A 21,246-nucleotide genomic window follows, 5' to 3' on the forward strand; every position below is an offset into this window, starting at 1 on the left:
CAGCGTCACTGCCCTGCGCCAGGAGCTCCGGCACTCCTCTTGGCAGCGGGATCAAACAGGAACCTGGCTGGCTCCCGAGCCCTTCCGATCTGGCTCGGGCTCCGCTCTCCAGGATTACGCTCCGGCACTCCTCTTCAGGCACTTACTCCAACTCACCTTTCTGTCTCCCACCTCCGAGCCTTTGTCCCCTTCCCCAAAAGGCACTCCTTCCTTCTCATCATTTCCTCGTGCCCTCCCGAGCCCCTCCCTTCCCAGACTGGTCTTCCGGACATCCCCTAATTACTTTGTATTGACTTTTCTGCGGTTTTTCCCAGAGTCCTCCGAGGAGGAGGGCCGTTTGGGGGTTTGGGCTTTGTCTCCCTCCCTCGCCTAATGCTTGTTGAGTGACTGATTGACTGGCCGCCACCAGGGATTCTAATTCGGGACCACCATCCCCCAGAAGTCCATTAGAGGACAGAACCTCCCTCGTCTCCCTTTCGGGCTGGGGACATGAGCACACGGGCAGAGAACGAAATCTTTGTGAGGGAAGGGCGGCCTTTAATTTCATTTGTAACCCCAGGGCCTGGCGCAGGATAAATGCTTCCTAAAGGTGTGTTAATTGGCTGACCGATGGCCTGGCCTCCGCTGGACGTCCCGGAGCTCCAAGTTCTCAGCCCTTTCCTGAGAAGAGCCTCCCACACAAAAGTCCTGTGATTCGCACTCAGCACCGAAAGGTTTTCCCAGGAGCCTGAGCCTGGCCCTGGGATGCCCGCCCAGAGGGAGTCTGTCCTCCAAGGAGGGGCTTCCCGGGAGGAGGAGGCTGGGATGGTCCAAAGCCTTCCCCTAGGACAAACCCTGCCCCTGCGGTGGGACAGCGCCTGGAGGGCGGATCTGGGCTCCGACCCCTCCCCCAAGCCGCTTAACCGCCGCTTGCCTCAGTTTCCTCAACCGTAAAGAAGAGAGAATCATCGCAGGCTGCAAGGAGACTCTGGGAGGTGCTTAGCCGGGCGCGGGCCGCCCCGATGCTTCTCCCCGGCCCTCCCCGCGTGTGGAAGGGAGATTTGACTCCCAGAGGTGGCATCTGAGTGGGGCTAGAAGGAGAGGCCGCTGAAGAAGGGACGGGAAGTGAGCAAAGCCCTGTCCAGGCAAAGGCACGGAGGCGGGAGAGGCCGACCCTGCCAGAGTCCTGCTTGGCAGAGCCACTAAAAGGGAGGTTGCGAGAAGCGTCGCTGTCGACCCGGTTGTTTTTGGTCATGTCCGAATCCCTGCGGCCCAACGTGGCTTCTCTTGGCAGAGATCCTGGGTGTCGGCCAGCTCATTGACAGGGGAGGAAACAGACTTGCCCAGGGTCACACAGCCAGGGCCTGAGGTCACATTTGAACTCAGGGCTCCGAGTGCTGGGCGCCGCCCTGCTGGGAAAGGGGATTTGGGGGAAGATGCTGCCTGCCGGAGGGGCCTGGGCGAGTGTGGGCCAGGCAGAGCTGGAGAGCTGAGGAGGGCCAGAGAGGCCGGCGTGGGCTATCTACCGGCCCGCCCCTGCCCCGTGCTTAAGGCAGGGGGGGGGACCCCAGTTCTGGGCTCGAAGGACGGGGAACCGCGGGCAGAAAGTGGCACGGAAGCAGCCGCCGCGGCGCCCTCTGGCCACACGGAGGCCCATTTCTGGACCACACGGAGCTTCCTCTCCCAGAATCCTTTGGGTCCGGCTCCCGGGCCCGTTTCTGCTCCCGTCCTCGGATGGCGACTCTCGCTCTGAATCGGATTCCGGCCGCTGCTGGCCTTTTCTGTGGCCTCCTGCGCTCTCCTCGTCCCTCTGAAGGCCTTCCGTGTCCTGGCTCGCTGGCCGGCCTTCGGGCTTCTCGCTGCTGCGGCCTCCCCTGGGCCCCCCCCGGCCTCTGGCCGCAGCCCCCCCGCCCCCAGTCACTGGCGGGGCTCGCCGGGTCCCTGGGGGCGTGTATGGCGGAGAAATGACCGTACTGAGGACGGGCCACACCGAGGGCGGCCGGCCGGCTTCGGGCCCTGCTCGGGCGCAGGGAGGCCTCCGGGGAGGGAGAAGGGGAGGATCTGGGCCTTCCTGGCTGACTCGGTACCGCGGAGGGGGGAGGGTACAGCGAGGCCCAGTGGGGGGGCCCAGGGGAAGGGAGGGGCCTCGGAGAGTCCTGGGGGTCAGCGGGGGTGGGGAAGGATTGTCTAAGCTCGCGGAGGAGTCTCCGAGACGGGGCGCCCTGCTGAGGACACGGGGGGCCCGAGGGGTCATGGTGAGGGGGGGCAGGACATCTCCGGGGAGCAGCGGGGGGCCACGAGTGGGGCTGCCGCAGGATCTCCTCAGGATCGGGGCCTCCCCATGCTGGGTGCTCAGAGAAAGTCAAAAAGCCCGAAATTCTTGGCTTGGTTGAGGAGAAACAGAGAGAAAAGACACATTTCAGGCCAGAGGAGAGGGCGGCCCGCTGGTTAGTGGCGTTACGGGCAGACGGCCAGCGCAGGCATCGGCAGCAGAGGGTTAGTGAGGACGGACGACACCGGGTCCGGGAGGCCGAGGCGGCAGGCGGGGGGAGGGAGGGGGAAGGGAGGAGGCTCGGTCTGGGTCCTCCGGGCCCGTGTCCGTCGGTCAGTGCGTCCGTCGGTGCTTCTGTCCATCCGCCCGGCGTCTGTGTCTGTCCGTCAGTCAGGGTCTGCCCGGGTGCTCCGGGAGGCCGCCGGCGTCCGCTGCCACCCGCGAGGGGCACTCACAGGGCCGGCAGGACCTCGGAGGGGCGCGGAGTCCGAGCATGCGATCGGAGGGCTTCCGGCAGCGGTTAGGGGGAGCCGTGCGGGCGGCCGGAGGCGGGTTAGAGGCAGGGCGGAGGGGGCGGCGGCCCGGGGCCCCTCCCCTCCCTGCCCCACACCAGGTTAGCCCGTTGAGTTCACTCTGTTTATTTCCCTTGTTTAGTTACCAGACAAGTCAAGAGGGGGCTGGTGGCGGCCAGCCCTGGGAGGGGGGGCAGGACGGGCCAGAAGGGGTGGGGGCCGCTCACATCACATCCACAAAGAACTCACTGGGGTTTCCCATGGCCATGCGGAAGGACTGTCTGCTGGCGGTCAGTTCTGGGGGCACCGAGGCCAGGTCTCGGCCCGGGGGGGCGCCTGGGGGGCCCATGGCGGCGGGCGGAGGGGGCATCATCAGCACGGGCGGGCCGTACAGCGGGGGCACCCCCGGGGGCCCGTACGACTGGTGCGTGTGGTGGCTGCGCAGGCTGTGGGCCAGCGAGTGGTGGCTGCGCACGCTGTGCTCGCTGGCGGCCGGGCCCGAGCGCTCGCTGGGGGCTCTCTCCCTCCTCAGGCTGCTTCGGCTCGTGTGGTCCGACTCGCTGCCGCTGCCCCCGGACTTGGAGTCCCCGGCCTTCGGGTCCTTCTCCTTCCGCCGGTCGCTGCCGCTGCGGTTGGAGCCGCTGCTCCGACTGCCTGGTGGGGGCCGGGGGGAGGGAGACGCGTGAGGGAGGGTCTGACCCCGGGAAGGACCCCCCCCGGCCCGGGGCGCCCGGGGGCCGCTTACCTTCACTGTGCTGGCTGCCCGCGCTGCCCCCGCCGCCGTAGCTGTACCCGGGCTCGGGGAAGCCGGGGTGAGGGTTATAGGGGTGCGGGGGGGGCGGGTACTGATAAGGGAAGGCCATGGGCCACGGGGCGGCTCCGGGGTGTGGGAGAGGAGCCAGCGTGTCTTGGTCCGAGGCCCCGCTGGAGCCGTCCTGGTCATGCAGGGACAAGTTAGCCATGTCTGTGGAAGAGAACCAGAGGGGGCTCCGGAGGCTGGCCCCAGCCCGCTACTGTCCCCCGCAGCCCTTTAAGGGCTCCCCACCTCCGGGCTGTGCCTCCTCTACATTCCCAGCTCTTCTCCGTGTAATACGCCCTCCAAAGGACTGGACAACCGGGAGGACCAGCTCTGCGGCTGGAGAGGACCCGAGAGCCCGTCTAGCATAATGGCCTCACTTTACAGATGAGGACACTGGTCGGTATTTTACCGAAAAATCCCCAAGAGGCCATTTGGTGTGAGATCCCACTTCACCCCTCCTTCGGTCACCGGGTCCTCCTTCATGGTGGTCCTTCTCCTCGCCAGCACCACCAAACCCTGCTCCATCGCGTCTTCTCCAGCAGATCGCCCCCTCTCTCCCTTACTTCACAAACATTTGTATTCCCAGTACTTAGCACAATGCCTCCCGCAGGGTGGGTGCTTAATCAGTGCTTGTTCACTGACTGACTGAAGCACGTCCGTGTCTCCCCCACAGCCCACAACCCCGCACTTGATCCGGCCATCCCCTCTCTATCTTTCCTGCCTTTTAAGGCTAAACACCCTGAAAAGACCCTCTACAAAAGGGGCCTCCACCTCCTCGGTTCTAACTCTGGCTTCCAACCTTCTCATGCAATCAAAATTGCCTTCTCCAAAGTGGCCAAGGAAGGGTCTCTTAACTGCCAAATCCGAGTCTTTTCCGCGTTCTCCTTCTTGTCATCTACAGCCAGACTGTTGCTCAGCCCTCCTCGGGGATACTCTCTTCCCTCCAGGCTTTCAGACCCCCCTCCCCATCTGACTTCCCTTCCTGTCTCCCTGGTTGGGTCTTCATCGGGTCATGCCTATTTCTCCCTCTATACTATTTGATTTGTGATCTCATCAGCTCCTATGAATCCAATTACCACCTCCATGCTGAGGATTCTCAGAGACACTCAGCCAGGGTTAACCTCTCTCAGAGTGACTCACCACTTCAGATGCCAACTAGACATCTCAAGCTGGCTATCTACTAAACATCTTAAAATCAGTATTTCTAAAACGGAATTCATTCTCATTCTCTCCAAAGCCTCCCCTCTTCTGAGCTTCCCCATAACTATCAAGGCCACCACCATTCTCCCTGACACCCAAGCTTGCAACCTAGGAGTCATGCTGGACTTCTTACTATCTCTGATCCAACCCCCGCCCCATATCCAATCTGTGGTTTAGCCCTGTTCATTTAATCTCTGGTTGGCATTTCTCATCAGTATCACCTCTACAGCATCTTTCATCAATTTCACATCTGGGGCATCTCTCATCAATATTACCTAAGAAGCACCTCTCATTAATTTCACCTCTGGGGTATCTCTCATCAATATTACCTATGGAGGATCTCTCCATCAATTTCACTTCTAGGGCATCTCTCATCAGTATTACCTATGGAGGATCTCTCATCAATATTACCTCTGGGGCATCTTTCATCAATTTCACTTCTAGGGCATCTCTCATCAATTTCACCTATGAAGCACCTCTCATTAATTTCACCTATGGAGGATCTCTCATCAATATTACCTCTGGGGCATCTTTCATCAATTTCACTTCTAGGGCACCTCTCATCAATTTCACCTATGAAGCACCTCTCATTAATTTCACCTCTGGGGTATCTCTCATCAATATTACCTATGGAGGATCTCTCCATCAATTTCACTTCTAGGGCATCTCTCATCAGTATTACCTATGGAGGATCTCTCATCAATATTACCTCTGGGGCATCTCTCATCAATTTCACCTATGAAGCACCTCTCATTAATTTCACCTCTAGAGCATCTCTTGTCCATTTCACCTCTTCACCATCTCTTTAGTTTCATCTTTGAATCATCTCTCCCTTACACCTCCTTCTCTCCTTTAACACCACTGCCACCCTAGTACCCACCCTCATTCCCTCAGGCTTGGAGGACTGTAATAGCTGCTGGAGGGAGGGTCTGCCTGCCTCAAGTCCCTCCCTACCCCAGGCTGTCCTCCACTCAGCCACCAAAGTGATTTTCCCAAAGCACAGGTCTAATCATGCCACCTTCAGGGTCTTCCTGTCATCTCCAGGATAAAATATGAAATCCACTCTGATATTCAAGGCCCTTCACAACCTGGCATCCACCTCTTTCCAGATTCCTTACACCTTGCACAGCCTGTGATACACTGACTCTGTTCTTCTTGTTTCTTGAACAAGATACTCCATCTCTTACCTCCTGGCCTTTTCTTTAAAAAAACAACAACAACAAACAACCTTTGCCTTCTTAGTATCAATTCTAAGACAGAAGAACAGCAAGGGCTAGGCGATCAGTGTTTAGTGGCTTGTCCACAGTCATATGGCTAGGAAATGTCTGAGGTCACATTTGAACTCGAGTCTTCCCAATGCCAGGCTTGGAGCTTTATGCACTGTCCTACCTAGCTGCCCCTAAACCCGTTCATTTTACAGATGAAGAAACAGAGGTCCAGGGATCATAGATTCAGAGTGGCCTCAGAATTCAACTAAGCCATCCTTTCAATTACACTGACAAGGAAGCCCCGCCTCACCAGTTTATCAGCTCATGACTTTTTCCAGGAATGGAGAAGGTAGGGGGGGATGAGAGAGGGAGAGAGGAAGGGGAGGGGGGCCACATACTGCCACAGAGGTCACCAAAGATATAATAGCACTGCTCCGAGAAGGTGATCTTGTTGACTGTGTGTCGGATGAAGCCGGCTTTCAGCAGGTTGCTGGCGTATTTCCGGGCCTCCCGCCGGTCTGTGAAGCCTTCCACATTGTGGTACAGCCAGTCCACTACATCTGAACCTAGAAGCAACCCAACATCTGGGGAGGCCGGCCGAGAGGGCCGGTCCCGGCCCCCAGCCCCACCCCACCTCGCCCCAGGATCTCGGGGGGACGGTGAGGCCCGAAGCTGGATCCTCCTCGGCAGGAGCTGTCAGCATCGTGGGGCCCAAGCTCACCAATGAAAGCGTTGGGGATGGTGATCTTGAGCCACATTCGGTCTCGGACCTCCAGCCCAGACTCAGGTGAAGCCATAGCTTTGACTATGGTGGCCATGTCGCTGTGGATGGACAGGTGAAAGTCATCGAGGCCTGGAGGGCAGAGAGCAGAGCAGTGGGAAGCAGAAAGAACCAGTGCTCTGGAATCAAGAGGACCTGGGTTCAAATCCTGCCTCAGCTACTTTCCATCTGGGGAAACCTGCAGAATCTCTCTGCCTCCCTCAGTTTTTTCATCTGTAAAACAAGGTTTTTTGGAACTCTAAGAGGGCCTCTAAGGTCACTTCTAGCCCTGAAAGTCTTTGTTCGAAGTAGAACGGAATGGAAGGAAAGGCTAGCTGTGGGCCTCCTGCCTCCCGTAATTCAGTTAAATCCAGTAAGAAAGAATGACGTATATCTGATGTACCAGACGCTGCACAAGGTGCCAGAGATACGGAAACATGGAAACCCTCTTGGCTGTGGCCCTGTTCCCAGCATGCCCGACCTCGGCGTCCGCCTGCCTCAGAGGCCCCTTCCAGCTCTCAATCTCTGACCCCCTTTAATTAAGGAGGGCCGACAGTGAGGCTCCCAGTGAGGCTCTCCTCGTCCTCGTCCTCTCCGTCTGCCTGTGAGGGAAGGGAAGGGCGGGCGGCAGCGGCCACTCACGCTCGGTGTCAGGAATGGAGCTGGCGATGGAGGAGCTGGTAGAGGTGATGGTACTGAGGGAGGGGCTCATGCCATAGGCGGGGAAGGTGCCCGTCATCGCTGCCGTGTGGGACACCCAGGCCGCAGGGTCAATGGGTCGGATTGGCTCGCCTGGGAGGGGGGAAGACACAGGTCAGTCACTCGTCCCTCTCCTCCCCGGCTCCCCGCCAGCCCGAAGCCTGGGACCCCGACCGAGGGACTGAGGAGGGAGAGGGCCAAGGGGACTGCCGGGCAGAGTCACCTCCCTTCTCTGGGCCTCAGCACTCTCTTCGGGAAAGCAGGGCGCGTCGGGCCCCATCCTACGCTCCCAGGTTTGAGGGATCTGAAGGGCTGCGTCTGCTCCTGCCTCTCCCTTCCTGCCTTTCAGCCTTCTGCTTGGCTACGCCTGAGAGGACGCTGTTCCCTGGGGTGTGGGAAGACATCCCCGGGGCGGCAGACGCAGGAAGTAGGAGAGACAGGGGCTCACATGTGCCAGGCACCAGCTTTAGGGCCGACTCCCCCATCCACTTACTCCTGGGCAGGGTGAAGCAGCCTCGGGGGCTGGGGTCCCAGCACTTGGCCACGGTCAGGGTGATGGGCCTGCAACCAAGACGTCGGTGATCAGGGCACGGGCTGCAGCCGCTGCCTACAGACACTCTGACTCGCTGGCCTCTGTCTCTCTGGGTCTCCCCCTCTCTTGGTCTCTCTCCCTCTGTCTCTCTTTCTTATCTCTCTCTCTCTCTCCTTTTCCTCTCTCTCTTTCTGTCTCTCTCTCTTTCTCCCTCTGTCTCTCTTCCTTTCTGATCTCTCTCTCCCTCTGTCTCTCTGGGTCTCCCCCTCTCTTGGTCTCTCTCCCTCTGTCTCTCTTTCTAATCTCTCTCTCTCTCTCCTTTTCCTCTCTCTCTTTCTGTCTCTCTCTCTTTCTGTCTCTCTGTCTCTCTCTCTTTCTGTCTCTCTGTCTCTCTCTCTTTCTGTCTCTCTCTCTCTCTCTCTCTCCCTCTGTCTCTCTTTCTAATCTCTCTGTCTCTCTCCTTTTCCTCTCTCTCTTTCTGTCTCTCTCTCTTTCTCCCTCTGTCTCTCTTCCTTTCTGATCTCTCTCTCCCTCTGTCTCTCTGGGTCTCTCCCTCTCTTAGTCTCTCTCCCTCTGTCTCTCTTTCTAATCTTCCTCTGTCTCTGTCTCTGTCTCTCTCTAATCTCTGTCTCTCTTTCTGTCTCTGTTTCTCTCTCTTTCTGTCTCTCTGTCTCTCTCTCTCCCTCTGTCTCTCTGTGTCTCTCCCCTCTTAGTCTCTCTCTCCCTCTTTGTCTCTCTCTCGCTGTCTCCTCCCCTCTGATCTCTCCTCCTCTGTCTGTCCGTCTGTCTGTCCGTCTCTGATCTCCAGCCCCCTCTCCCCGTCTCCCCCCGCCTCCTCCTCTCACTCCCCTACAACACGCACTTTTCCAGGGACAAGCTCAGGGCAGGCTACAGACCCTTTCCCGATACCCAGAGCGTCCTGCACGATGCAGGGGACCTGCTGGGTGGGAAGTCCCAGAAGTGGGATCTGAATCCTGCTTTTCGCACGACTGCTGTGAGACCTTGGGCAAGTCACCTATCCCGCCTGCCTTCATTTCCTCCTCTGAAAAATGCAGGCGTTGGCCTAGCCGGCCTCTGGGGCCGCTTTCTGCTTCCAGGCCCGGGACTCAGTGAGGGTCTGCTGGGACGGGCGCCCAGGCAGGGGCAGCCCCCACCTTGCCCCCCTCCTCACCCTGGTTTGTGCACGATTTCCCGGAGCACCCGGACGGCGTCGTCGTTACTCATATTCTCAAAGTTGATGTCGTTCACCTGGCGGAGGAAGGCGGGAGAGCAGGGGCTGAGCTCGGGCCGGATCTCCCCCCCCCCCCCGCAGGAGACCCAGCCTTCGGGGAACAGGACGGAGCCCCAGGGGCGGGCACCTGGAGCAGCATGTCCCCCGGCTCGATGCGCCCATCCGCGGCCACGGCGCCCCCCTTCATGATGGAGCCGATGTAGATGCCCCCGTCGCCCCGTTCGTTGCTCTGACCCACAATGGAGATGCCCAGGAAGTTGTATTTCTCTGTGGGGGAGGAGACAGGCTGAGAGGGAGGGGGGCCGAGGGGCCTCGATGCCCGCCCCCGGAGGGCTAATGGCGGCCCGTCTGAGGGGAGAGCCGAGCTCTGACTCCAGAAAGGCTTCCGCTCCAAGGAGGGTCCCGGCTCGAAGGCTGGCAGGGCCGCAGGGCGCCTCGCCCAGCTCCTTCCCGTGACCGGGCCGGGGGGCAGCGCTCGAATCCAGGTCCTGGGGCGCCAGAGGCAGGCGGGGCACGGCACACCCACCCCGGCCAGACCCCGCCCGGGGCCCCCTTTCCAGAAGGGTGCAGGCCGGGAGACCAGGAGCCCCCCGGCCGGTTATTCTAGGGGGGCTCCTGCAGAGGGACAGGAGGGGCCCCAGAGGCGGCGGGGTGACGCCCCAAGAGCCGGGCGGGCTGGGGGGCTCGTGCGGGGGGGGGCCGTGGCCGCCCCACTCACCCATGTTGAGCGTGACGGTGATGATGTTGAGGGACATGGTGGAGTCGGTGATGCTGCTGAAGGACGAGGACTGCGGGGAGAGAAGCCCGTGAGGCGGGGAGCCGGCCGGCCCGCGAGGCCCGCCCGCCCGGCCCGGCCCGTACCCGCTCGATCCGCGCCACCTTCTGCTTCCTCCGGCGCCGCTTGTGTCTCCTCATGAGGCGGGAGGCGCTGCTCTGCTCCGTGGAGCTGCTGAACCTGCGGGGGGGCCCAGTCAGCGCGCGGCGGCTCCGGCCCCCCCCCCCCCCCGGCATCCCTGGGGGGGGGGGGGCGGCTCACCTGCTGGTCGAATCGTCCTCGTCGGAGTCGAAGAAGCTCGTGGTTTCCAGCTCGCTGCTCATGAGGGTGGAGGAGCTGTCGTAGCCCCCCGGCTCCCTGCGGCGCTCCCCTTTGGCCGTCCCGTTCATCCGGGCCACTGTGGAGGAGGGGGCAGGGCATGGGAGAGGCCGGGGGGGCCGCGCACACCCGGGGGGGCCCAGGGACGTGGCGGCGTCAGCGGGGGCGGACGCGCTGGGGGGGCCCGGGGGGGCCGCGCCCGCCCCCGCCAGCTCTGGGGGTGGGCAGGGGGCCGGGTGGGGGGAGGGGTACGCACCGCCATGCTCGGGCCCATCCCTCCGCCGGGGCCGCTCCTGCTGCGCAGACACCAGGGAATCAGTCTCAGTGTCATTGTCCAGGTTCTCCTGGCTCCCCCCACCAGTGTGAGGGCTGCAGGGGGAGAGGGACCCACATTGGGGGACGGGAGCAGAGCTGGGCCCGGCCGGAGGACGCTCGGTCTCCCCTCCTGCCAGCTGGAGGCTCATCCCCGCCCCGGGCGCCCCCCCCCCCCCCCCCCCCGGCTTTCCTGGACTCACTGGAAGGAGGGCGGCCGCGAGTCCCCGATGCCGCCGGTGCGTTCCATGGGGGGCGGCAGCTCCGAAGGGTTGTCGGGGCAGAAGGAGCCGGGCTCGGGGTGCGAGCCCTCCGCGGACACCAGCTAGCAAAGGCAGGAGGAAAGCCGGGTTATTCTGGAGTGCGTGCGCGGTGGGGGCTGGGGGCAGAGGGGGGGGGTCGTGGCCCTGCCTTTGGAGAGGGACCCGCTCGGCCCTGTGGCCTCGGCTCGGCCCTGTGGGCCTCAGTTTCCCCATCTGTAAAATGAGACGGTCGCGCTCCGTGAGGCCGCACCCAGCACTACGGAAGGGCACCGGGGAGGTGACCAGGCCACGGAGCCTGCAGAGCTTCCCCAGGATGGGCCAGTGAAGTGGGAGAAGGAGCTTGGGGAGAGCCTTACCCAGGACACCACCCGGCCATTGAAACACGGGAGCCTCGCGTTGTCGTCGGAGATCTCTTCCTTCACCACCCTGAGGACAAGGGGGAGCCAGTTAGGGGGGGCAGATGCCGAGCCCCCCACTTCCGAGGCCTCCCCCAGAAACGTTCCCAGCGGGGTGACGCTCAGAGCGCTTCGTGGCTCTCCCGCCCCCCCAATCCCTGATTCTCTCTTGCTGGGGCCCCCAGCCCAGCGCCCGGCCCAAGCAGGGCCTCCCTGGCCCCTCTGCTGACGCGTTTGGAGGGCGGCAGCCGTACCCCAGGGGGGCTCATCAGCCCGCGGCAGGCTTTACCCCCTCACCTCCCCTTAGACTCAACACTGGATCGGCTCCACGGCGGAAGAGCTGGGTTAAGGGACTCGGCCAGGGTCACACCGCGGGGAAGCGTCTGAGGCCAGAGTTGAACCCAGGACCTCCCGTGTCCAGGCCTGGCTCTAACCACGGATCCAGCCAGCTGCCCCCTCTTTATCCTCCGATAAATTATGAGGACTCCTGCCCCCCCAACAGCTTTTGTTTAGGGGCGACCGTGGCAAGCAGTTCACTCAGTGGAAACATCTAGAAGGACTCCGTTTCGACCTCCCAGATAGCCAGATTTACACTGATTGTGTGTGTGCACACACACGCACACACTCACGCGCACACGTGCACACACACGCACGCCTAGCTAGAGAAGACAGATGGGAGACATTTCATATTCCCTGTACGTTGGGCACAGGCAGGAACCCAGACTCTGCATGCGTGTGTGTGTGTGTGTGTGTGTGTGTGTGTGCACGTGTGTGTGTGTGTGCACGGGTGTGCGTGTGCGCGTGCGGCCTGTCTGCCTGTCCACCCGCCCGCCTCTCGCCCGATGGCTTCTGCGCAAACGTCTGCGGTTTTCCCGGGAGAGCCGGCGCGGCCGCCCAGGGCCGTCTGGTCCTCGCCCCCTCGGTGCCCGGCTGGCGCCCAGGAGGGGCTCCGTAAAGGCTAGAGGCCTGAGCGAGCTCTCTTGGAGGTCTGGCGCGTGGGGGCAGCGGAAGTCCGAGGAGCCCCGGAAGACGGGCGCTGAGGGGGGAGGAAGGGGGCGGGCGGGGGCTCGGACGAGCCCGCTTCCCCTCCAAAGCGCAGCCGCTCCCGGTTGGAGGAGGAAACGTTCTTGGCCGCCCAGAACCTCCCATTCCTGGAGTCTCGGCCAAGCTTGCAGAACGAGCTGATCTCCAGCCCCCGCCGCGCCCCTCTTTCCTCCCGCTGTGCCTCCTCCCCATCAGAGGGCGACAGGGGGCCAGGGCAGAAGACAGGCCTGCTGGTGATGGACGGAGGCCCGCCGGGCCTTTCGAGGGGCTCCAAGGGAGCCGAGCCCCTCCTCCGGACGTCTGTCTGGCTCCCAATTCCAACCGTGCTTGGCTCAGGGCACCCTGGAGACTTGGAGGCGGGAAGGCTGGGATCGGCGCTTCCCAGGATGGAGACTCCAGGCTGGCCACTCGCCGAGACTGTCTCCTCCCTTGCCAAAGGGGCGTTGTGGGGCCCAAAGGATGCCAGCGTCGAGGCACATCAGCGGAGAGTCCGGGCGTCGCCTTTCTGGACAGCAGCGCTGGGGGTTCCCCTGGCACCGGAGAAGGGACCTGCTTCCTCCTCAAGGCACTAAAAGCCCTCCATAAGCTGGTCCCGTCACGTCCTCGAGAGGTGGTGGCCGGCCGGCCTCTCCTCCTCAAACAAGTCCCTCCATTCCCAGGCTCCAGGCAGCTTCCCTAGCGGAGCTCTCCATTTCCCTTCCTCGTTTCCTTCAGGTCCTATTTAAAGTCCCGCCTGCCAGAGGAAGCTTTTCTCGATGCCCTGATCTAAGTGCCTTTCCTCTGTTGGCGATCTCTCCGCTTTGTTTTGTTCCCTCCATTAGAAGGGAGCTCCTTGGGCAGCTGGGCGGCTCAGGGGAGAGCGCCAGGCCTAGAGAGGGGAAGTCCTGGCTTCAGATGTGACTTGGACACTTCCTAAAGTCACGTGAGCCCCGTGCCTTGCCCCGACCCTCTCCTCCCTTGGAACCACTGGCCCCACGATGGAAAATAAGGGTTAAAAAAGAAGAGAGGTGGGGGCAGCTGGGTAGCTCAGTGGATGGAGAGCCAGGCCTAGAGACGGGAGGTCCTGGGTTCAAATCTGGCCTCAGACTCTTCCCAGCTGTGTGACCTTGGGCAAGTCACTTGACCCCATTGCCTAGCCCTTACCTTCTGCCTTGGAGCCAATACACAGTATTGACTTCAAGACCGAAGATAAGGGTTTAAAAGAAAAAAAGAAGAGAGGTGCGCTCCCTGAGGGCAGGGTTCATGGGCATCTCAGGCTACAGCAGATGTCGAACACAGGCTTGTTCAGGCCTATAAAATGAGGCTTTGATCCCAAAGGGCTCCACAGTCCCTTGGATTGGTGTGACATCTATTCTGATACAACTGGAGTCCTGCCATCTTTTCCAATAGACACACCTTCTTTCCCAGCTAGACTCTGGGCTTCTCAAAGGCACAGAATGAAGGAGTCTCCTTCCTTCCTTCCTTTTTTCCTTCCTTCCTTCCTCCCTTCTTTCCTTCCTTCCTTCCTTTTTTCCTTCCTTCCTTCCTCCCTTCTTTCCTTCCTTCCTTCCTTTTTTCCTTCCTTCCTTCCTCCCTTCTTTCCTTCCTTCCTCCCTTCTTTCCTTCCTTCCTTCCTCCCTCCTTTCCTTCCTTCCTCCCTTCTTTCCTTCCTTCCTCCCTTCTTTCCTTCCTTCCTTTCTCCCTCCTTTCCTTCCTTCCTCCCTTCTTTCCTTCCTCCCTCCCTTTCTTCCTTTTTCCCTCCTTTCCTTCCTTCCTCCCTCCTTTCCTTCCTCCCTCCCTTCTTTCCTTCCTTTTTTCTTCCTTCCTTCTTCCCTTCCTTCCTTCCTCCCTTCTTTCCTTCCTCCCTCCCTTTCTTCCTTCTTCCCTCCTTTCCTTCCTTCCTTTCTTCCTCCTTTCCTTCCTTCCTCCCTCCTTTCCTTCCTTCCTTCCTCCCTCCTTTCCTTCCTTCCTCCCTTCTTTCCTTCCTTCCTCCCTTCTTTCCTGTGCATGCCCCATAACACCTCGCTCAGGACTAGTCACTCCATTCCATCCATTGGACAAATATTTACTGAGCACCCTCTGTGGGTCGAAGCTGAATAAATGCTCCCTGTTCTGAGCATTTCGGAACTCCACCAACTCCTAAAGCATCGGCAGAGACTCTCGCCCTCTGCCCACACTGGCCAAAGCTGGACTTCCGGCCACAGCATTCCAGGGGACATTCGGCCCTGGAAGGGTCTTTGGAGATCGGACCCTCCCATGCTGCAGAGGAAGAAACTGAGGCCCAGAGACCAAACAAAGAGGGCTTGCCTAAGGCTAATGCCAGAAGGAACGGGAAAAGCTGGGAGATGAACGTTACCAACTTCCTTTGTTCAATGTGTAAAACCTCACCTTCCATCTTAGAATCACTACTCTCAGTTCCAAGGCAGAAGAGTGGTAAAGGCTGGGCACGTGGGGTGAAATGATTGACTGAGTCACCCCGCTAAGCAGTGTCTGAGGCCACATTTGAACCCAGGACCAGCTCTCTCTAGATCTGACGCTCTGCCCACTGCCCCTCGGTACCAACTTTCGAGGTCCGCTTTCTTTTCTGCATCTCAGGCTCTCAGATTCTTCTTGACATCCCCCGGGGCTCTCCTCCCACCCATTGATTGTTTCCTTCCCCAAATAAGGTTTCTTTGGCTGGCTAGAGTGGTCAAACAGTGTGGGCATGATGAGGGCTGAGGAGCCTCAGGCCGGGGAACAGCCCTGTCATCACGGGTCAGCATGTCCCACTCCCATTGGCTGGGAGACCCTGGGCAAGTCCCAAGTCCCTAAGGCACTCCCTAGGACTCCCAGGGACACACACCTGCCCTGTTGGAGGGAATTCCCTCCTCTGCAAGCTCTCTGCACGGAAGAAAGGCCAGGTATGGACAAAAACACAGCCGCAACCAACACCAAAGCTTTGTAAGACATTTTCCATCGGTCTGTTATCTGACGCGAGAGGGCCTTTGGGGAGGACTAGAGGGGTTGCTGATTCTGTTTTAGGCAGCATGCTTCAGTGGGGCGCAGAGACCCGAGTTCAGGTTCTGCCTCTGACACTTCCCATCAGTGGCGACTGTATACCAGTCCCTTGATCTCTATAGGCCTGCTTCCTCATCTATAACACGGGGCAAATACCTGTAGGACTTGCCTCACAGGGCTGTTCTGAAGACCAAATGGCAGGAGGTAGTAAAAGGGCACCGTAAACCTCAAAGCACCACATAAACATTAGGCAGTCCTGGGTGAGAGGACTCCTTCTACTAAAGCAGATCTCCAACCACTCCACCATTTACACTCTGAGATTGAGTGACTTGCCCAGAGACCTGAAGATAGGACGCTGAAGAGGCAGAAATCGAACCCAGGTCTCCCTAACTCTTGATATGGCGTGGGACCACAGAACCAGAACAGCCACCTCGGATTTTCCTTTTCAATCTTTTCCCCAGTTAGGTTATGGTTTTCTCAAGGACAGGCACAGAATGAATCTCCTTCCCTTGCATGTCCCACAGGGAAGTTGCCGTTCATTATTCGGAGAGATGAAAAGAATTCTTTGGCACACGAGAAAACTGAGGCAGAGGGAGGGGAAGGTCTGGTCACACAGCTAGAAAGTGTCAGAGGCGGAATCTGAACCAGGGTCTCCGGACCCTAAGTCTGGCTCTTGGCCATAGTCACCCGACTAGGGAAGAGATTTCTAGACTGAAAGGAATGGTTAGATTTGACAAATGTTTTTGAAGCGCCTACCCTAGGCAAGATGCCAGGGATAAAATGCCATCAGCCCCGTCCTCCAGGAGCCGAGAGTCTAGGAGAGGACGAGACGCGCTCACGAGGAGTTAAGAGGACTCGGCAGAAAGTGGGGAGCTCCAAGGATGAGAGGAGAGGCACTCAGCAGACTTGGGGACCCCTGGACGTGGGGAGTGGCTCTGCCTCCTTGGCGTGTAGGACCTCACAGGTGAAACACTGACCACCTGCTCTCATTCCCTTCTCCCCAGCATCTTTTTTTCTTTTTAAACCCTAACTTTCTTAGCATCAGTTCTAAGAAGAGCAAGGAGGCCAGCGAGTTGCCCAGGTCGTCCTGACTCCAAGCCTGGTGCTCTCTATCCACTGAGCCACCTAGCTTGGCCCCTCTGCAGTGTCTTCATTGGGCCACTAAGGCACCCAGATGAACCTTCCTCAGAATTCCAGCCCAGCTCCATCAGCATCTCCGTTAGGTCACATTCCTTCCTTCCTTTGTTCTCTTTCCACGTCTGTCTGATGTCTCCGCTCCACACTTTCCAATAGTGCCCTCCGAGTCCCTGCGGACCTTCCTCATCTCTAGCACAAGGGCGAGGCCCCTTGGTCTTGCTTTAAGACACCCTTGGTGCCCAGTGGGGTTCAAAGGCTCCTTTGGGGGCAGCAGATGAGGGCAGGCAACAGTCAAGTCTTTCTGATCAGGCCTGGGTATTCCACACCCATATTTCCAGGGTGGCCTTCGAACTCACCTCTGGCCCCATGGAGTCCCAAAGCTGGCCTCCTTAGGGCACGCCAACATTTGTTTTGCTCCATCTACTCTGACCTTTCTACCCCTCCCTCTTCCATTCACCCCCACCTCCTTCGTCAGCTTCTTTCTTACAAATCTCCTCTTCCACCAACAACTGGGACATCTGGCCTTAGTGGTCCTGTTGGTGTTTCAAAGCAAGACTCCTTACCTTTGTCCCTAAACCTGCTCCTCCGCACTTCCCTTGGTCTGTTAAGGGCCCCACCAACTCTCTAGGCCCCCAGGGTGGTTATCTCACACTCAGCCTTCCTTCTTCCTTCTTCCTCATAGGAGAAGTCCAATTAGTTGCCAATTCTACCTCCAAATCTCTGAAGAATCCATTTTTTTTTTAACTCCACTCAAAAGGTCTTCAATATTTTTCTCCAGGCCTCTATGATAGCCTCCTAACTGGCCTCCCTGCCTCCTGTCTCTCCTCTTTTCCTATTCATCCACCATGCAGGGGTAAAATCGTGTTTCTGATTGTGTCACTTCCATGATCACAAACTTCAGGAGCTTCCGACTGCCATAAGGATAACAGAAGAACTCTTCATCCTGGCTTTTAGTTCTACTCCTCTCTGTCCACTACATACCAAACTGGCTTACTAGCTGTTCCCCAGAATGGAGCCTCCATTTCCTACCTCGAGGCATTTGTCCAGGAGACCTCCATGCTTGAGACGCCCTCCTTCCTCCACTCTGCTTTTAATAGCCTTCTGACCAGCAAAGCCTTCCCTGATCTCTCCCTCCTCCAGAACACTCCAGCAGATCCCCGCGATGCCGCCCTCTCCTCCACTAACGCCTCCTGCAAATCTCAAGCCTTTCCTGCTTTCCCATAAATTCATCTAAACTTCTGGAGGCCTCCCTCAATCTCTCCTCCAACGAGCAGAAGCTCCTGGAAGGCAGGGCCTGGCTCTTCCGCTTTCTCCTTGACTTCTAGTGTCAGGAACACAGCAGACATCTAATTGGGGAATTCACCTTCGAGCTGACCAAAGGAGCCCAAACCTCCCTGCTGCCAGACGCTTCCCAGAAGCCTCTCTGAACACCCCTCTGGGTCCGTGGGCTAAGAGAGCTCAGGCACTGTCGGTCAGGGAGGCCCCGAATCACCCAGCCAGGGGAGGGCTGAGAAACGAAGCCCTCTCAGGCCAGGGCCGGACAAGAAGAAGGGGAGCACTTTCCATAGGACAGCATTTGCTCCTCTGATCCTCTGTTCCAAGGGATGGGCCAGCCCAGAAGAGGGTGGCTGCATGATGAATAACCCCCTCCCACAACTCATGATCTTCAATAAAGTGGGGGGGGGGGTGAGAGAGGAGAGGAGAGAGACACAGAGATAGAGAGGGAAGGAGGTGAGAGAAAGAGAGAGGAGAGAGACAGAAGGAGAGAGGAGAGAGACACAGAGACAGAGGGAAGGAGGTGAGAGAAAGAGAGGAGAGAGACAGAAGGAGAGGAGAGAGAGAGAGGGAGGGAGGGAGAGAGAGAGAGAGAGAGACAGAAGGAGAGGAGAGAGAGAGGGAGGGAGAGAGAGAGAGAGAGAGAGAGAGAGAGAGAGAGAGAGAGAGAGAGAGAGAGAGGGAGGGAGAGAGAGAGAGAGAGAGAGAGAGAGGGAAGAGAGAGAGGAGGAGGGAAGAGAGAGAGGGAGGGAAGAGAGAGGGAGGGAGGGAGAGAGAGAGACAGAAGGAGAGGAGAGAGAGAGAGGGAGGGAGAGAGAGAGAGAGAGAGAGAGAGAGAGAGAGGGAGAGAGAGAGAGAGAGAAGGAGAGGAGAGAGAGAGGGAGGGAGAGACAGAGAGAAGGAGAGGAGAGAGAGAGGGAAGGAGTTGAGAGGAGAGAGGAAAGAGACAGAGAGAAGGAGGTGAGAGAAAGAGAGAGGAGAGAGACAGAAGGAGAGGAGAGAGAGAGGAAAGAGACAGAGAAGAAGGTGAGAGGAAAGAGAGAGGAGAGAGACAGAAGGAGAGAGGAGAGAGACACAGAGACAGAGGGAAGGAGGTGAGAGAAAGAGAGGAGAGAGACAGAAGGAGAGGAGAGAGAGAGGAAAGGAGTTGAGAGAGAGGAGAGAGAGAGAGGGAAGGAGGTGAGAGAAAGAGAGGAGAGAGACAGAAGGAGAGAGGAGAGAGACACAGAGACAGAGGGAAGGAGGTGAAAGAGAGGAGAGAGACAGAAGGAGAGGAGAGAGAGAGAGGAAAGGAGGTGAGAAAGAGAGGAGAGAGACAGGAGAGAGGAGAGAGACACAGAGACAGAGGGAAGGAGTGGAGAGAAAGAGAGAGGAGAGAGACAGAAGGAGAGAGGAGGAGAGAGAGACAGAGACAGGGAAGGAGATGAGAGATAGAGAAAGAGAGACACAGAGAGAGGGAAAGAGGTGAGAGATGGAGAGGAGAGAGACAAGGAGGAGAGGAGAGAGAAAGATGGAAAGGAGAGGAAGAGACAGAGAGAGGAAAGGAAGTGAGAGAAAGAGAGAGAAAGGGGAGAGGAAGAGACAGAGAGCTAGAGTGAGTGAGATAGAGAGCCAGAGCCAGAGCCCAGGATGGGGGCTGCGGAGGAGGCAGATCATCGGGCCTGGGAGGTTGGGCTGTGGCCACCCCACTGGGCCTCCTAGCGTAGCCCCCAGTCCATAAGCCTGCCAGACCGAGTGGGAGCCCCTCCCCCATTCCCAGGGGAGCTGGGGGGAGGGGGAGGGGGAGGGGGTGCCTCTCCAGGCCAGCTGCTACAGAACCTTCCGGCTGCAGCAGCACTCGCTCCAACATTCCATCCCCTCTTAAAGGGGCAGGCTCGTTTCTAAATACCCCCCCCCCCCCCAAGCTGGCCATGGGAGCTGGCTGGGAGCAGAAAGTAGGCCCCGAAGGGGATGGCGGGGAGCCCCAGCCTGCAGCTTTCCCCTTGATGGGTACCGCTGGCCGCCCCTTCCCGATCACAGCACACCGGAGCCCAGGAGCCCATGGAGCCGCGGCGGCGGCGGCGGCACCGCCCCCCGGGCAGCAGCTGTGTGCCGGGCGGCCAGCTGGCCCGGTGCCCCCCGTGCGGCCGCGCTCACCCGAAGTCGTCGTCCATGGACTTGAAGAAGAACTTGTAGGTGGGCCGCTGCAGGACGCCCTTGAAGTCGGCCAGGGTGACGCGCTCGGCGGGCAGGGGCAGCTTCACCAGGTACGGCGTCTCCTGGCCGTCCAGGTGGTATATGATCTTGGTCTCCCCCATGGTCCCGCCGCTGCTGCCCGCTGCGCCTGGGCGCCCTGGCCTCGGCCCCGGCCGGAGCGCTCGGCCCGGCTGCGCTGTGCTGGATTCGGCTCAGCTCCTCGCTCTCCGGCCCGCGGCAGCCGCGGTTCCCTTGTTCTCCGGGCGCCCCCGGGTCCCAGCGCCGCCCGTCCGCCCGTCTCCCCGCCTCCCCCTCCCCAGCTGCCCGCCACAGCTTCCGCTCTCCCAATTTCCCTGGCTTTGGAGGCGACGGGGACTCTTCCGGCGAGCAGCCCCGCCCCGGGATTCCCGGGCCACCGTCCCTCCTCTGCTCCCCGGACCTGGCGCCGCCCCCGAGGCGCGAGGCCTCAGTTTCCTCCTCCGCAAAGCGAGAGAGCCGGACCCGAAGAGCCCCAAGGCCTCTGCCAGCTCTCGATCCTTTGTGAGCTGAATGGATGGGGGGCTGACAGCTCCTCAGGGAGCCCCGGAGGGCAGGGAAGGGCCCCGGGGGACCTGAGGCCGGTGACCAGCTGCCCACTGGCTCCAGATGGGGACCAGCCCTTAGACCTCCTAGCCAACCCCGAACCAGGGCTCGGAGGGCAGAGGCGAGCTGGGATCCGGGCTCTCTTCCCTCCTCAGACTAACAGGGCCCCCAAGTTGGGGGTCTCACAGGGGAAGGGCAGGGCCAGGAAAGGCCTGGTCTACTCGGCTCATTGTCAGTATATGTCCGTGTAGGGCTGACCATACAATTCCCATCTTACAATGGAGGAAGACTGATGCTGGGAGTACCAGTGGCCATCAGATGAATGGCCTGGCCTCCAGCCAGCTCTCCAGGCCAGTTGCAGGCATCACCCTGGGCCAAGGGCTGGAAATCTTCCTTAAAGCCCAGTTCTGTGCCTGAAGGGTTGGGCAAACAAACCCTGGGTCTGTCCCATCATCTTCTATCTGGAGTCGTTGCTTTAAGGACCCCGGAAGGGGAGGGAGATTCCAGGCCCTCCCCATCTTTCCCTACTTTCCTCAGCTCCATGGAATGGCCCACTCAGGGGCCCAAACCTTTCTCTGCTCACCCTATTCAGGCTATTCCTCCTGGTGTTTCTCCCCTGCATTTGGTCTATAGAAATCCTGTTGGGGCGCAGGGAGGCTTCCTCCGAGGGCCTCCCTTTCTGAATGCCTTGAACACTCATCAGTAGGCTTCCTGGGCCATTTGTTTACTGCTGTACAGCCTGACCCGTCATTTGTGCTCCCGTTTTACCCCACCCCACCAGCCTCGGGGAGGGCAGAGCCAG

The 21,246-nt window shown here is 59.5% G+C and overlaps 1 protein-coding gene across 7 annotated transcripts; it reads right to left on the reverse strand.

The window, feature by feature from the left end:
• Positions 1 to 514: 514 nt before the first annotated feature.
• On the reverse strand, positions 515 to 20,192 carry DVL3 (dishevelled segment polarity protein 3). 7 transcript variants are annotated; one of them, XM_056819908.1, is made up of 16 exons: positions 19,824 to 20,192; positions 11,217 to 11,286; positions 10,801 to 10,922; positions 10,542 to 10,654; positions 10,229 to 10,364; positions 10,072 to 10,147; positions 9,911 to 9,980; positions 9,320 to 9,459; positions 9,133 to 9,209; positions 7,878 to 7,990; positions 7,373 to 7,522; positions 6,692 to 6,823; positions 6,369 to 6,536; positions 3,509 to 3,727; positions 3,013 to 3,417; positions 515 to 2,363 (listed from the first exon to the last, which is right to left on the reverse strand). In XM_056819908.1, exons 1-16 carry the CDS (start codon positions 19,982 to 19,984, stop codon positions 2,332 to 2,334), a joined length of 2,184 nt encoding a protein of 727 aa, XP_056675886.1. In that variant the 5' UTR covers positions 19,985 to 20,192; the 3' UTR covers positions 515 to 2,331. The 7 variants fall into 7 exon arrangements, with proteins under 7 accessions (XP_056675886.1, XP_056675889.1, XP_056675884.1 ...); XM_056819911.1 differs by having other exon boundaries at positions 7,923 to 7,990; positions 19,824 to 20,191; XM_056819906.1 differs by having other exon boundaries at positions 10,054 to 10,147; positions 19,824 to 20,191.
• Between the last annotated feature and the right edge of the window lie 1,054 nt (positions 20,193 to 21,246).

This window comes from Monodelphis domestica, chromosome 2 (genome assembly GCF_027887165.1).
Source record: "Monodelphis domestica isolate mMonDom1 chromosome 2, mMonDom1.pri, whole genome shotgun sequence".
Classification (NCBI taxonomy): domain Eukaryota; kingdom Metazoa; phylum Chordata; class Mammalia; order Didelphimorphia; family Didelphidae; genus Monodelphis; species Monodelphis domestica.